General features: G+C 36.7%; 1 protein-coding gene across 2 annotated transcripts in view; it reads right to left on the minus strand.

Moving 5' to 3' along the window:
- The window catches only part of Gprk1 (G protein-coupled receptor kinase 1), a 140,120-nt gene that overhangs the window by 90,720 nt on the left and 32,006 nt on the right, over window positions 1–17,394 (minus strand). Inside the window, exons 2-7 of one of the 2 annotated variants that reach the window (XM_043211064.2) lie at window positions 15,032–15,108; window positions 14,910–14,983; window positions 14,745–14,846; window positions 14,610–14,684; window positions 11,388–11,449; window positions 6,289–6,340 (exon numbers count right to left, since the gene is read on the minus strand). In XM_043211064.2, coding sequence (XP_043066999.1) covers window positions 6,289–6,340; window positions 11,388–11,449; window positions 14,610–14,684; window positions 14,745–14,846; window positions 14,910–14,983; window positions 15,032–15,108 — 442 coding nt within the window. Of the gene's footprint in view, window positions 1–6,288; window positions 6,341–11,387; window positions 11,450–14,609; window positions 14,685–14,744; window positions 14,847–14,909; window positions 14,984–15,031; window positions 15,109–17,394 lie in introns of those variants that run through there. The other variant, XM_070278401.1, reaches the window with a different exon arrangement.

The raw sequence follows: 17,394 nt of genomic DNA on the forward strand, positions 1-17,394 counted from the left end.
AAAGAATTTAATGACCCCTATATAACCAAAACACTATTCATTTCTTTGGTCCGTCCTATACTGGAGTACGGTTCATGTATCTGGAGTCCCCAATATGGAGTACATCAGGACCGCATAGAATCCGTACAAAAGAATTTCCTAACTTTTTCACTTAAAGGTCTAAACTGGGATGCAAATCTTCAACTTCCATCTTATAGTAGTAGACTCTTACTCATAAACTTACCTAGCTTAACAAATCGTAGGACAATGCTCGGTGTAGTCTTTCTGCATAACCTTATTAACGGGGATGTAGATAGCCAGCATTTACTAACACGCTTAAATTTTAACATTCCTAATAGAAGGACTAGAATCTTTAGGCCTCTATTCCTTAGCTATTGTAGTTCGACATTTGCACAGCACGACCCTTTTAGGGTCTTATGTTCGAACTACAATGGTCTCTAATCTATAACATCTCTCTCGTGTCCTTCAAATTTAACGGGTAGAATTTTAAATTTCTAGCTTAATATATACTAATTATTCGTTTCTCGAGCGCCAGTCGGTCGTCTGGGTCTCTAAGCTTTATGATGAATACAGAAATGCAACTGATGCTCTAATTAATGCACAAGCCATTTCAAAGATTCTGAAATACAACGAAAAAATGGCAAAAATGTACGAAAAGTAAACAAATCGCCTCTAAAATGTCCAAGCTTCTTCATGGCAAACCCGATTTTTCTAAAAATCTAACGGGATTTTCTAAAAGTTAATTTTAAGATGTGAAGAGTTGTTCGAATGTGCATGACGAATATTTCACAACTATACCGAACTTTAAAGTGGTCAGATCATTATTTACGTGTTCAAATTCAAATTATTTGTAGTAAATTTTGAAGTTGAAGGTATTTTCTATAAAATGAGATACAATTTGATATATTAATAATAATTATTGTTATTATTATATTACTATGAACTAATCCATGTTTTTTGCCTATATTTTAAACCAGGGATCGGCACCCCAATACATTGATATGATTTTACCGCATTAGTGTTAGTAACGAATAGCAGAAAGTAGGCTGTGTGCATGACGTTTCACACATGTATAATGTGTGTGTGTGGCAGAGCTCGGGGAGAGAAATTTCCTATGCCCCCGAGATAGGGCCGTGCCGACCTCTGTTTTAAACCTATTTTTCATGTTTAGCTGAAGTTTTAGTAGTGATCCCACAAAATTCTACAATTCGTTTATATACCAATGTGTTTGTCGGTCTCCAAGGGTAACAAATGTGCAACAATTTTTTGCCAAAATTTGCCTATGTGACTAATATCGTAAAAATACTATCACCATCTTAACTGTTTCAGGGTCACTTTTACCGTATATTTACTTGTAATGCTGTTGCTCTGTCTTCGTGTGTCATGCTTGTGTTTACCTTTCCAAAACTATTTGTTCATTTACTAATAGTTTTTATTTTGTTTGATATTCCCTTGCATTAAAATTTAAGAGGTTCTTCTTATATGGGTGTGTTTTCACGATCTTATATTTGTAATTTATGGTGCGGCGAAAAGGGAACCACCGCGCTGGTTATATGGGTATATCATTCAGTTATATGGCAGCTATAAGATATAGTCGGCCGATTGTTATGAGATTTGGTAGGTCGGATCAACTGATAGAATCCAAAAATAGAATCAGTACGAAGTTCCAACTTTCTATTTTCAAAAACAATGAAAGTTGGGTAATTTCCGTTTTTTCAGTTATATGGCAGCTATAGGATATAGTCGGCTGATCATTATGAAATTTGTCATGTTGTATTATTTTGCCAAAAATAGCATTCTCTAGCTTTAAAAACACCGAAGTTATATCATTTCCGATCAATCAGTTATATGTCAGCTATAGGCTATAGTCGGCTGATCCTTATGAAATTTGGCATGTCGTAATGTTTTTCCAAAAAATGCTCATGTCGAATTTGAACTCTCTAACTTTAAAAACGTCAAAGTTATACCATTTCCGATCAATCAGTTATATGGCAGCTATAGGATATAGTCGGCCGATCCGGGCCGTTCCGACTTATATACTGCGTGCAAAGGAAAGAAGGGTGTGTGCAGACAGACAGACGGACATGCTCATATCAACTCAGGAGGTGATCCTGATCAAGAATATATATACTTTATAGGGTCGGAGATGTCTCCTTCACTGCGTTGCACACTTTTGACCAAAATTATAATACCCTCTGCAAGGGTATAAATATAAATATTTTGTGCAAAGTTTCCAGTCCCTACCTCAACTAGAAGTATTTTTGGCCGCTCTTTGGCCACGGCCAGCGACCACGGAGCAATATTGTGCTCAATTGGGAACCCGCAAAAACGACCGAGGGAACCGAACACACGGGGCTACAGAGTCGGTACGCTCCAGGTGAGGAATTTCACCGAAGGAGCGCGACATCGGCCAAATCCCACCAAGCAGAGCCAACAAAATGGCTGACAGTTTTACAGCTAAGCTCGAGGCGGCGTGCATGCGAGCATGCAGTTGCGAAGCTGCTACCGCAGACATTATGCTCCCATTTTCTGGTGGAGCGACAAGATAAATTCCATCTGAGCGAAGTGCAAGAGAGGAAAGAGGCTGTTGCAAGGACCATAGTGCGAGCGCTGTTCCCAGCGGCAGGAATATACTTTAATACGCAGCGAAGGAGACATCTCCGACCCTAAACAGTATATAATCAGGATCACCTTCTGAGTTAATATTAGAACGTCCGTCTGTCAGTCGGTCTGTTTTTTTCGCAAACTAAACTCTTAGTTCTAAGCTAACGACTTGAGCCCACGTAACTATAGCGGGAAACAGGTGGAAGGGGTCTCCAAGCAGTACTGTTTTTGTAGGCATATCTGAAGCTTAGATAGAGTATAGAGTAGGGCCGAGAACGCTACCTTGGGGAACACCAGCAGAGATCGGTTTGGTGGAGGACTTGGATCCATCAGCAGATACGTGGAATGTGCGTTCTTCCAGGAAGCTTTTCAAGAGCTGGAAAAGCTGGTCCCATACTCTGTCAAAAGCCTGCTGAATGTCAAGGAAGGCAGCAACTGCATATTCCTTCTTCTCAAAGCCTTCTAAAGCAAAGTTAACAACTCTGTGCAATTGCTGAGGAGTTTCATGTTGATGACGAAAGCCGAACTGGAATTCCAGGATCGCACTGGTGACATTCTCTAAGTAAGTAGCCTGTGCAGGATCAGGATCATGATTTTTCCCAAAGATGGTTAGAGACTACTGGGCCTGTATGAGTCCACGTCAGTTAGCGGCTTTCCTTCGCCGTATATTCGCCGATTTCCAATTTTTCGGAAAGTATCTCGCAGATAGTACGCTGTTGAACAACGTCACCAGGAATTATAAGGCTTGATCTTCACAGGGAGTTTGGCGAAAGTTCACTTCTGTCAGTCAGACAGGGTTAGCAGGCAGACTCATTTGAAATGTTTGTTTCGACGTATGTTTTCAGGCGAGTATTCGTAAGACAGCTTTCTCTAGGCTCGTACGGCACCAGACACCTGAAGTATTTCTAATGGTTGATTTTGGGGTGCGCTGAGCCTTATACCATTTTGCCACAGCGAGTAGTTAGATTATTGATTTCTTCGGGCGAGCGCCTTGCTTAGATAGTTAGCCAGCCGATTATACATCTGATGGATTCGGGCGTCTCCCGTTCTTGTATATTCTCTTCTTACTCTTCGCTTTAGATTGAGGAGCGCACCAATTCTGGGTGGTAGCTGGGGATGTCTAGATGTCAGACGGTTCCGGAACCTCGCTCAGCTGTTTTATGTGGACTTTTAAATCGTTTATACGCATGTTTGGCGTTACAATCCCCGCCAACAATGAAATTACTTCCAAATCCGGCCATCAAGGATTTAAATTCTGATTGAACCCATGTTTCTGCTGGAAACTGGATGCTGGAGGTATATAGCCGCTAATGTGACATTCCCTTCCGAACTCTGTAATTGAACTCTCGCTATCTGTCTGTCGTTGCTAAAGGCGGAGGGCAGAAGGACAGGAAACCCTTTATAAAGACTGCAGACCCACCTCTGCTGTTGTCATTGGGGTGATAAGCATGGTAGATGAGATAGCCTGGCAAGTAGATGCGCTGTTCAGCGCACATGTGTGTTTCTGTGGCAAGCATTATGTCTATGTTATAAGCGCTGAGGAATAATTGAAGCTTTTCAGATACTCTGGATAATCCACGAGCGTTTCACAATCAAATATTTAGTGATGGTTGAATCATTTTGGCAATCGCGCAATGATAACCTGGGCCAGCTCTATGAAAGCCTTGTTGGAATCTGCATTTTCCTACATCAGCTTAAATAGAGTGTCCAGATTGGTAGTGAAGTTTCGGGTGTCAATATATATTGCTGTGAACTTGTGACTGAGCCTAGGGTCCGAAGGAGAGCCTACATCAATCTGCACAGTTCAGCCCGTCCTTTCTTGCATATCTTTGGGTCGAGCTATATCAGCATACAATATATTAGTTCTTAAAAAATTAAATAAAAAAAAAATAAATAAAAAAAAAAACACTAGTAGTAGAGTTACTGCTAGTTGTCACCATGGAACTGGTGATCGCTGATTGATTAGGCATAGCCGCAAGGTAGGCACATTGATCTGAATGGAGGGCGCGGATTTGGAATCTTATTTTTTCAGGGTCTGCACCAGGAACTCATCTTCTCAAATATATCGCTCTTATTGCAAGACTGCGAGCGAAGTGATGACTTTTCCAGAATATCATTTGCTAGCTGCTAGCTTTTAGTTTAGCTTTTAGGTGCATCTTCTTGCATTTGATGTGGTTACGCCAGGTAAGTCGTGGCCGCCAAGGTACCTTACTTCGTTAGCTTGAGGGATCTGTATACCGTTTAGTGAACGCGAATGGTATGTTTGTCTACTATTAAGAGTAAACGTTACACGTTTACACTTTTGTGCATTTTTTTTAATGCGCCAGTCGGGCAGCCACCTTTCCACTACTATGAGATGATTATTGTTGGTTTATTACTAAGGATAAGGATAGGATTACTGAAGCGACTAAGGATAACGGTATCGTCAGCGACCATTTACGTTGTTAGTTTTTCGTTCGTAGGAACATCCGCAGTATACAAAAGATATAGACAAGGGCCGAGTGTGCTTCCTTGTGGAACTCCAGCTTCGATGATTTAGTAGCCCAAAGTAGCTGCGTTGCATCTCACTGAGAATACCCTATTGTAGAGGTATGATTTCAGTAGCTTGTATGTTGGCAAATACGTTTTAATTTTGAGCATGAGTCCATTGAGCCAAACTCAATCGAAATCTTTAGATACGTCGAGAAAAATAGCGTTACAGTATTCTCGCTTGTTAATTCGGATGTTAATCTGTTTACTTGGTCGATGGTTTCTTCGTTTAAGTTTAAAGTTTAAACTTACCGGTACAAATTTTGTTGCATAATTTTGCGCTTGAGTAAAACAACAAGAACAAACTTACAAAAACGGGAAAAACCTTTATTGGATAGTTATATTTCTTATAGTCTTCGCGTTCCAAATTTTAGCCCATTTGTAAAGGAAATGGTATAATTATGGGTATATCCTAAAAAAATTCTCCTCTAAAAATTCGATTTGAATGAAATTTTTTTTAGACACATATTCACTAAAAAAAAAAAAAAAAATAAAAAATCGGCTTTCAAAAATTTTTTAAAAAACCTTTCTGTACTGGCGGTACAGAGACAAACTGCATGGGCATTGTAGAATCTCTCTTATAGTCAAGATAGCTCTATCTCGTATAGTCTCTGAGATTCACGCGCTCATTTGGACAGGCGGGCAGACGGACACGGCTATATCAACTCAGCTGATCATCTACCATGATCATCAAGAACATATATACTTTATGGGTTTAGAGATGATTCCTTCTCTATGTTACATACATTCAAACGACTATAATATACCGTTGTAATCGAGAACCGGGTATAATCACCAAGGTTATGAGGTTTTTTTTAACAATTTAACAGTTATATGCGAACCATAGTATAAAGTCATTCAAACCCCGATCTTCAAAATTTTAAACTAAGTTACTGATACCTTTTGGAAGGGTATAAAAGCACCTGATGAGGAAAAATAAAGGCCGTTTTTTGTTTTGTTTTTACTCCTTTTTTCAGATAATCAGGACTCCTGAAATTTTTACTTTTGATGATCAACTGTGCAGCCGAGTTCTTTGTTATTCTAAGATTTATTGGCGCTCTTGCTTTTATGCACCTTTTTTAACACTCAGATATGTATGTAAGTACATATAAATAATTTTAAAAAACAAATTTCTGAAAGTATTACAATACATACTTGTATGTTAAGTTCCAAATTTTTCCACTGGCAAAATCTAGTAAATTTTTCGCTGGAAGTAACAAAAGGAATTAAGTTCTTTTAAATTTTATAATATAGATTTTTATAATATTGATTAAAAATTTCTGCACATAATACCAAAAAAAGCAGAGTCATACACAGCCATGTACTTATTTAATTTGTTGGGTAACTTGCACTCATTGATTCTAATTCGAATGTTGTCAATAGCTGTGACAACACGAATGTGACAACAAAAACTATAAATAAAGATAGCTTACACAGAGATTTATAAAATGCATAGAAGAGATTTATGGGACAACAAAGTTTTTTTTAACAACAAAAACTTAAAAGCAATCGGCGTTTTAAGTGACTCCGACTGAAATATACTCTGACACTTTCTCAGTATATTGATTTTTAATGATTCGTAAAAATATATATACAGAAAACATTTTACTACTAACACTTAATCTTATTCCTAAATAAATTAAAAACGTATGCTGAAATAATAAAAAATATAATATAAAAAATAATATAATTTCTTTCGTCATTTCATCAAATAACGAATACCCGAATTTGGTTAGGGTAGCAAGCCTGAAAAGTAAGAAAAATCCAAATTTTGTGCGCTGGCTTCGAAACGAAATCGCACGCACACATACACCCGTGTATGTGAATGTGTGACACGCATACATACAAAGATCAACCGAAGCGCAGGCCAACCTTCTTCATCGCGCTCCGTTTAGAGACTGAGAAACAGAAAACATTTAATGCGAGAATGAGCGTAAGATGAACGAACGATGAGCGTAAGAGAGCGTAAGAAATCCGCTCTGGGGCCTGCTGGGGCCTGTCGCAAGAAATTTTCGCGTCCATTTTCGTTGTATGAAATGGGTTGTCTATATGCTCTATGGTTAGTGGTACTACTTTGGGATTAAATTTCAAAAATCTTATTTTTTTTTAAACTTTGGTTTGTTACGAATAGTTTGTGAGATAACTCCGAGGATTAAGGCTACCGAATAGGTGTATTTAGGGTAGAAGCAGCCTTGAATCTTCGTCGGGATGGACCACCCTTTCTCTGTTCTCCGTGAAGGTGGTGCGAGCGATGATATGCGATCCGTGAAACTTATCAACGCTGCGGTAGGGGTGCTTCGCGAGGCCTATAAGGGCACCTTGTAGCGCTGAGCTGGTGCGACGTCCCTTGCGGGCCCTGAGCGAGAATCTAGATTTCGGCATCAATAAAGGAGCCGGCCAGATTCACGCCATGCTCCAAAGACACAATCTACACCTTTTCAAAATGGACTGGCGAATGTGAAACAAATGGAGGGACCGACCAACCAATAGGTCTAAAAATTATCCAAAGATTTGCTACCTCTCATAGGGGCTCCCAAAGCCTTCAGACCAATCAGTCTGTCAACTGTTCTGCTTAAAGCCCTTGAAAAGGTCCTAAGCCTCCACCTAAGATTAACTCTTATCCCAACCCTTATATCCACGGCACAATATTCCTACACCTTAAGATTAAAAGAGCAAACTTTTGAATAGAATACGCTCTCGCGGCCTATTTAAGCCGAACACCATAACCAACGTTTCTTGGAGTAGTTGGCTACTTGGTAGCACTCATTGATACATTTGCAAATTTGTGGCTGATTGGGATCGGATTTTTCAAAACCTTGAAGCTTGAGCTGTGTTTTCTGTGTCCCAGAAAGTGACAGAAAAAGTTCTGGCTTTTTGTAGGTAACCAGGGAGGCCTTATAGTCGGTCGATAGGCTTTCCTCGTTTCCGCCCTTTGTTGAACAAGGTTCTGCTTTCCGTTTGAGTAGCTAGCTCTGACAGGGATTGTTTCGTTTTTTTGGCTTGAAAAGCATTATTGCAGGCTTAAGTGAATTGTTGAAACAATGTTTTGTTGAGTGTTTAGACCAGGGGTGCCCAGCCTTATTGCTCTCGGTTCTCTCTTGTTGATGGAATTGCTCTTTCATATGGGAAATTAAATGTCATATATGTACGTGTGTTGCTCTCAGCAAAGGCAAAGGCCAAATACAAAAACAATTTTGCAATGGTACAATGGTACTATAATTTTTTTCAGTGTACCGACATGACTTTTGCATTGGTATTGGAGTTTGCTCTGCCGCATGCTAAGCTTTGGCACCGCTGGTTTAGATTTTCTCCGGTTTGCGGGTAGGTAGGTTTTGGAGTCACATCCTATTAAGAGGCCTATGTATATCGAGCTTTTCGCTGTCTTCCGCCAGCTCTACCACTAGCTAGTCTGGCGATTCAGACCTTATGTAGCCCATATATGACAACAGTACCCGGATTAAAGAAGCTCCACGGTTACTGCCGCGCTGTTTGCCTCACTGTAATTATGGATCAAGAATATGCTTATGTCCTTCTTAGGAAGAATTTAGGCTCTTAGGCTCGGAGGAAATAAGTTGGGGGAAGAAGTTAGGTTTATGTATCTGTGGCGCTCTCAGAACCACCCCAAATAAAGCCCTTAACGCCATACCAAAGTTACACAATCCAGAACTAGGTGGCACTACCACACCGCTCCAGTCCGAAATGGAGGGTTCTGGTATTCCAATAGCCTCATATAAATTTCAACTCGAAGGAGGTCGCAAACGAAAGAACCAAATCAGTTAATCAGGCGGGACTCCCTATCAAATTTCCGGGTGGCCCACCAAGGATGAACCCGTATCAGCATGGCTATCAGAGTCATTACGGGGCACTGAAAAGTGGGAACACATATTAGGCGATTGAATTCCCCCCAAAAAGACTACGGCAGCAGATGTAGAGACGAGGGCGAAGAAAAAACCGTAAAACATTTTTTTTGCCACTGCCCGGCCCTTTAATCTCTAAGACAAAAACAAATACGAAATAAGTTCTCTATCTCAAACCTAACATAGTCTTTTATATTTAATAAATCGGAAAAAAATTGTTTAATAAAATGTTGTTCGTTAGTCTGATTATCTTTAAAATCCTGGACTTTTGAAAAAACAACAACAATAAATTTTTATTACCATTCATTAACGATAACAATAATAAATAAAAAAGTTTGAACAAAAATTTTTGTGCGTGCTCTACATGAAAAAGCCATTACCATGATTTCTAAATATTTGTTTAAAATATTTAAGCTATGAAAGTATTTTAAGCTCCAATAGGCGTAAAGAGGGACAAGGAGGTTTTACTTCATAGAAAACAGCAGAAAATAACTACTAGTATGTGATACGGCGATTAGTCTATAGATTTTAAAACAAGGTTTAAACATAATCCTATCCTATAGGATTATAATCCTATAATCCATAATAATTAAACATAATAACATAAACATAATTAAACATAATCAAACCTAACATAGCCTTCTATATTTAATAAATCGGAAAAAAATTTTTTAATAAAATGTTGTTCGCCAGTCTGATTATCTTTAAAATCCTGGACTTTTGAAAAAACAACAACATTAAATTTTTATCACCATTCATTAAAAATAACAATAATAAATAAAAAAGTTTGAACAAAAATTTTTGTGCGTGCTCTACATGAAGAAGCCATTAAAAATAGGAGATTTTTTCAGCACCCTTAAAAAGTTTTTACCTTGATTTCTAAATATTTGTTTAAAATATTTAAGCTATGAAAGTATTTTATGCTCCAATAGGCGTAAAGAGGGACAAGAAGGTTTTACTTCATAGAAAACAGCAGAAAATAACTACTAGTATGTGATACGCCGAATTTTCTATACATTTTAAAACTAGGTTTAAACATAATCCGAATTAAGCAGATACGTGGTGTCTGTCAAACATCCCTTAGCGCGAGTCCCGGCGGATATAAAGTAAAAAAGGGAATAAGGAAAACACCCAGCTAGATGAAGCCTTATATTTTATTTAGAGTGTACTCAGCTCAGAAAATTTTCAAAAGCCTGATATAAGAGCTCGATACCCTCGAGCTTTTTGTACTTTTTTACAAAAAGCTTTTTTTTACCCTCGATAAACGCGACAAAATAAAGATGGGGTCCGCAACTTTTGAAGCTTGTTCACGTGAAAATTTTATAGAGGATTCGGCAGATACTACAGAACTATTGAGAGGATCTCTCAAATTAAATGTTAAATCAAAATGAGGAAGGCGCTTTTAAACAGGTTAGCTTTTAAACAGTTAAAAGAAAGGATTCGGTAGTCCCCGTGGTGTCTTATTTTATTCTAACGAATCAGACTAGTTTGATTGCCGACGCATTAGGAGTAGTTTTGGTGAAACTTAACAAAGATAAGGGTCACCGTATTATCTCGTTCGCCAACAGAAAATGAGAGTTTCGTTGCCATTTGACAACGGTCATAAGTTTATAAGCACGGAATAAAAAAAAGTTTTATAAAATATGTTATGTGTTTGGAGTTTGTGCTTAAACTTGTTTGATGTGTTCTCCTCGAATGTACTGATTGGTTGTCAGGAAATGGATATAAAGTTCGATCTTAAGAAAGTTGAAATTTTCTAAGGATTCTTTTTGCCCAATTGTATTGACCCACCCAATTTTATAGGGATCGACTATACCCTACAGCTGCCAAATAAATTAAGGATCCGAAATTCCTTAACCGGCATGTTTTGGAACATTGCAGATTGGGACAGCCTACAGATTCTATTTTTTGACATTTGATCCGATATGTCTATATTTTATCCGATATGTCGATAACTAAATTTTATAGCCGCATTGTAACTATACTCCGATTCGTTGGTACACGTTGAGTACAATAATATATTGTATTTATGTGAATGTTTTACGTACAATTAGAAGGAATCATCTTCGACCATAAAGTATATATATTGTTGATCAGCATCAAGAGCCGAGTCGAGAGAGTCTAAGAGACAGCTCTATAGGATTTGGGAAAGCGCAGGGAAAGTTTCATTGAAATGTAGGGAAACTCGACTAGTATAACCTTCCTCTATTTTTTTTGTTTTTAAATGTATTTTATAATAAAATTGTCATTTTCGCCTACCAACTAAGATGTTTGCGGTAAGTATCCGAATTTTAATACTAGGGTTTATCAAAACAGCTTTAAGGGATCAAAAATCCCTTAATTCGATGCGTTCCATGCTAAACTCAATCAAAAAACGTTTTTATTTGGAAAACTTACCTCTCTAAAAACTTTTTAAATGGCCTTCCCTTGAGTTGTGTAAAAATTTCTTCCATATAAGGCTGAAAAACAAAGTAAATAATAATTTAAATTTATTATTTCGTATTATTATATATTTAAAAAGTATCATTAAAGTTAATAACCATAGCCATTTTTGCATAATTTGTTTTTGCATAATAAGTCAAAATTTAACAAAACATGCCATGTTTTAAAAAAAAAAAACATATCATATATTTACGTCTCGCTATGACCTAAAATATAAAAATATAGTTATTTAATAAAGTTATAAATATAACTAGTAACCGTTTTTAAAAGTTTCATATTAAAACTCAACCGAAAATCAAACAAGAAAGGAAAGCTAACTTCGGGCGGAGCCGAAGCTTATATACCCTTGCAGTTAAAACCGGATATATATCGCAAACATCGGATATAGATGGTCGATCCTTATGGGAATATGAATATATAATCAAATTTATTACAATACAAAATCTTAAAAAAAGTCTCAAGCTTCTATCTTCAAAAATACCAAAGTTGGTATTTCAACCAAAAACCATTTCCGATCGTTCAGTTATATGGCAGCTATAAGATATGGTCGGCCGATCCTTATGAAATTTAGCATGTCGTGAAGTTTTGCCAAAAATGTAAAATTTGAACTCTCTAAATCAAAAAACACCAAAGTTATACCACTTCCGATCATTCAGTTATATGGCAGCTATAGGATATAGTCGGCCGATCCTTACGAAATTTGACATGTTGTATTAGTTTGCCAAAAATAGCGCTCTTGTAAAATTTGAACTCTCTAACTTTAAAAACACTAAAGTTATACCATTTCCGATCAATCAGTTATATGGCAGCTATAGGATATAGTTGGCCGATTCCGGTCGTTCCGACTTATAAACTGCGTGCAAAGGAAAGAAGGGTGTGTGCAAAGTTTCAGTCGATAGCCAAAGTTATACCACTTCCGATCAATCAGTTATATGGCAGCTATAGGATATAGTCGGCCGATCCGTGCCGTTCCAACTTATATACTGCGTGAAAGGAAAGGAGGCGTGAGTGCAAAGTTTCAAGACGATAACTTTAAAACTGAGAGACTAGTTCGCGTAGAAACAGACAGACAGACGGACAGACGGACATGCTCATATCAACTCAAGAGGTGATCCTGATCAAGAATATATATACTTTATAGGGTCGGAGATGTTTCCTTCACTGCGTTGCACACTTTTGACCAAAACAATAATTTTGAAACTAAACTATAACTATAACTATAAAACTATCCAACGGTTTTTCTGTTTTTGACTTGGGGGTTTATAAGGAGTAAGGATGACTTAGGGGTTTATAAGCAGTAAGGATTTTCAAAATATCTAACATTTTTTTTTAATTTAATTTAATGTACACATATACATATGTGCATGTCCTTACAAAATTTGAACACTCTTAAATAAATACTTTCGGAGCTATATAAATTTGTATGCCCATTTCAAAGTGTCATAAAGAGATTCTGATAACTTAGAACGTGTTTTTCTCAAACCCGTGTTTCTAAAGTCGAAGATCTCTCTTTCTCAAACAGATCGGTGTCAAATTTGTAAACAATCTTTGTGGATATATTTAGCAGGAAATGAACAAAGAAATTTATTTTCCAAAATGTAGTACTATTTTGTTAAAAGAAAGAATGGAAAAATTTCCTCAAAAAACGAAATCACGTTGTCAAAAATGGGAATCCGCAAAGCTCCATTTTTTGCAGACGATTCTTTCAATGGCTACAGAAGTATAATTAGAAAATATTTTTTCAAGATCGGCAAGCTATTATCAGCTTAAAAGTAGCTTCTACTTAAGTATATAATAATTGTCGTGAAACATCTTAAGTTATCTTTTTAAGACACTTTTAAAATGCCGCCTGGGTTACGCAACTGCGTATAACCACTAACTATAAAGCATACAGACGACCCATTTCATACAACGAAAATTTATTTACTTATTTATTTATTAACAATGATCTGATATGCTAGAATCTATATTATTATAACTAAAAGTAAGGATAATTAAGCTAAAAGAGATTCCATAATTTTTGATTTAATTACATCTAGGGATAGTTCCGGGGATAATAAATGGGACAATGAATTGTAATTTTTACAAATAACGCGAAATGGATCGTGTTCAGCAGAATTAGACCTAGAAATTGGTAGCCAAAAGGGTCGGAAGTATCTAGTTAATCTATTAGGTACAGAAAACAATAATTTTTCAAGAAGTAATTTTGAGTCCACCTTTCCAAGAATAAGCACATGAAGTAGCATAACCCCAGCACAAGTACGGCGCTTTTTTAATGGAGGTAGGTTTAATAGTTTTGACCGGCAACGATACGATGGAAGGCAAGTCACAGTATCCCAGTTTAAACTTTTTAATGCAAATAACAGAAACTGCTTTTGGACAGATTCAAAAATGGACGCAAAAATTTATTTGCGACAGGCCCCAGAAGACCCCAGAACGAGTTCTTACTCTCTTTCTTACGCTCATCGTTCGTTCATCTTACGATCATATTCTTATTGAATACTGTTTACTGTTTTTCAGTCTCTGAAAGGAGCGCGATGAAGATGGTTGGTCTGCGCTTGGATTGATCTTTGTATGTATTCGTGTCACAGATTCACATAAACAGGTGCATTTGTGCGTGCGATTTCGTTTCGAAGCCAGGGCACACAATTTTTCAATTTTCCAACTTTTCAGGCTTGCTACCCCAACAAAACTCCCGTTTTTGTTATTGGATGAAATGACGAAAGAAATTATATTAAATTTTTAATATTTCAGCATACACTTTAAATTTATTTAGGAATAAGATCAGGTGTAAGCAGCAAAATGTTTTGCATATATATATTCTTACGAAACATTAAAAATCAATAGACTGAGAAAGGAACAGGGTATATTTCAGTCGGAGTCTCTTAAAACGCCGATTGCTTTTAAGTTGTTGTTGTTCTGTATGTGAATTGTGCTTGCATGCCCTACCGATTTAAAATTACTTGCTGGCACTCTGCCTTGGTCATAAAAATTATTGTAAAACTTTGAAAATATGTATCGGATTGAGTTCCAAAGAAAATAAACATTAAAAAAATCTTAATTCTGGATATAAATCTTAAGTTTCTCTGAAATTCGACAAATATATAATTCTCTAATCTTTACAACCACCATTTACAAATGTATGTAATACATTGTACAAATGTATGTAATACTTACTTCAAACAAATCCACTGGAACTTCATTTTTTAACAAATATTTTTGAACACTCGCAACCGCATCCTTGGAGTATTCCTACAAATAAACTGGAACTTATAAGAAACCAAAACGTACTTTTAAAAAAAATATACTTGCATATGTATGCGAAAGCATTTCTTCCATTATAAAATTATCATAAATTTCTCTCGCAATTTTTTTTCGTTCGTCATAGCATTCGGTTTTTTCAAAAGTTTTGATCTGAAAGTATTATAGTATAGTATAGAAAAGTAGTATTTGGCCCAAAAAGTAACTTATCCATACTTGTTCGTAAAATTTAAGTTGTTGTATGGGTTCATCAGAGTCATTTTCACAAAAATCCTTAAACAGCAAATAACCTAAAAAGATATATTATATTTAAATAATTTTAGATAATTAATACATACCCAAGACTTCGTTAAAAATTTTATGAAAGTTCATTTCGTTTTCCTTTTCCAAATATTTATACATTACGCTTCTGACACTGAAATTAAAAGTTTTTGTGTAGTATTTTCAAGAGATAAAATTTCACCAAATCAAAAATCTTGAAATAGTCTAAGCCCAGATATTAACATGGTGTAGCCCAGATACTATGTGTTTGCGTACATATGTTAGCATATATACAAAAGAAGTATTCGTTAGGATAATTTATTCAAATAAAATAAATGCTTGTTGGCACATACTTTCATCAAGATATGAATACGAAAATTTACAAAGGATTCATCATAACGACACCACCCAATCGACCAAGGCGCACTGTGTTCGTTTTGCCACCCACTGCCGTAATCCGTACCAAAATAAAAGGCCGAATTTATGTAATTTTAAAACGTTATAAACGTTGTTTATTCCTGCATGCAGATGAAGCCGGATAATTAGCAGATAGACCAGCTTATGGTGCATGCAGAGACTCAAGTAATGTACAGAGAGGGCGGCCCGACTAGTCATACGGGAGGGTGGCCCGACTTAGACATTGCCGAGCTAAAACTCTCTATAGTAGAAAGCCCGTTGAGTCGAGCGGCCGAGAGAGAGTCGGCTTGCGACCAACTTAGCGCTTTGTACAAACTTAAGCCTAAATAAATAAACATAACACTAAAAGTTACATTAACATTATTTCAACATTAACATTATACCGCTGTGCTGCTGCCTGACCCGACATAGACCATTGAGGGCGAAATCATAAAGTTTTCTATTTACAGATTGTGATTTTGGCGTTCTCCGTATTGATGACTCCAGACTCTGATCAAAGTTTAAATACTGGACGGACCAAATATAAAAAATTATCAGGGGTGCCAGAGAAAACTTGTGATCTGTTGTGAAACTTGTGATGAACGACAAATTACTGAACAAGAAAGGAAAGCTAAATTTGGGCGGAGCCGAAGTTGATCGGATATAGTCACAAACATCGGATATAGTTGGTCGATCCTGATGAGAATATCATAATATAAACAATTTATTACAATAAAATATCTAAAAAAAAATCCCAAGCTCTATCTTCATAAATACCAAAGTTGGAATTTCTACCAAATACCATTTCCGATCGTTCAGTTATATGGCACCTATAAGGTATAGTCGACCAATCCTTATTAAATTTGGCATGTCGTATTATTTTGTCCGAACTCTCTAACTCTAAAAACACCAAAGTTATAGCATTGCCGATCAATCAGTTATGTGGCAGCTATATGATGTAGTCGGACCGTTCCAAGACGATAGTTTTAAAACTGAGACTAGTTTGCGTAGAAACAGGCAGACGGACATGCTCATATCAACTCAGGAGGTGATCCTGATCAAGAATATATACTTTATAGAGTCGGAGATGTCTCCTTCACTGCGTTGCACACTTTTGGACAAAATTATAATACCCCCTGCAAAGGTTATAGAAATAAAAATAAAAATTATGATTCAATTTTTATTTAAAAATTGAAAATAAGAGTTATATTTCAATTTTTATAATAAAAATTGAAAATAAAAATTGAATGCGAATAACTTCTGAACCGAGTGGACTATTAAAAAACGGTTAACATATTTATGATCTGTGGTGCAGTACCTTTCAAATGATGTATCGAAAGTCCTTAAAGGACATAGGAAAGTTTATTGTGTTTCCGGATTCACCGTTAAAAGGCACAAAGGCTTTTTTGTGGTTCAATTTTTTGAACTCATAAGTCTTATTTGCAGTACCTGTTGGCAGAGCTCGGGCAGAGACTGAGACTGGTATAAAACTGAGAGACTAGTTCGCGTAGAAACAGACAGACAGACGGACATGCTTATATCAACTCAGGAGGTGATCCTGATCAAGAATCTAAAAGAATCTTTCTAAAATATAGGACTATAGAACCAAAATTATAACACAATCTGCAAGGATCTAACAAACATTTATGAATAAATCTTGGCGGACAAACCAAAATAAAATGTTGAAAATCTTCCACCCGTATTCGACTGCCAATTTAAAATTTAACATCAATTTTATTTCAGTTTACGATTCTTAAGAGGATCTTAAGAGTCACCCAGCATGGTAAAATCACGAACCATACAGCATATAGACTACCCATTTTATCCAACAAAAATGGAGGCAAACATTTTTTTCGACAGGTCCCAGCAGGCCCCAGAGAAAGTCTACTCTCTTTCTTATGCTCATCTGTTGTCTTAGGCTCATATTGTCATTGAATGTTTTCTGTTTTTCAGTCTCTGCAAGGAGCACCATGATGAAGGTTGGTCCGCGCTTTGATTGATCTATGTATGTATGCGTGTCGTGCGTGCGATTTCGATTCGAAGC

The sequence above is a fragment of the Drosophila bipectinata genome, chromosome 2R (genome assembly GCF_030179905.1).
Source record: "Drosophila bipectinata strain 14024-0381.07 chromosome 2R, DbipHiC1v2, whole genome shotgun sequence".
Lineage (NCBI taxonomy): Eukaryota > Metazoa > Arthropoda > Insecta > Diptera > Drosophilidae > Drosophila > Drosophila bipectinata.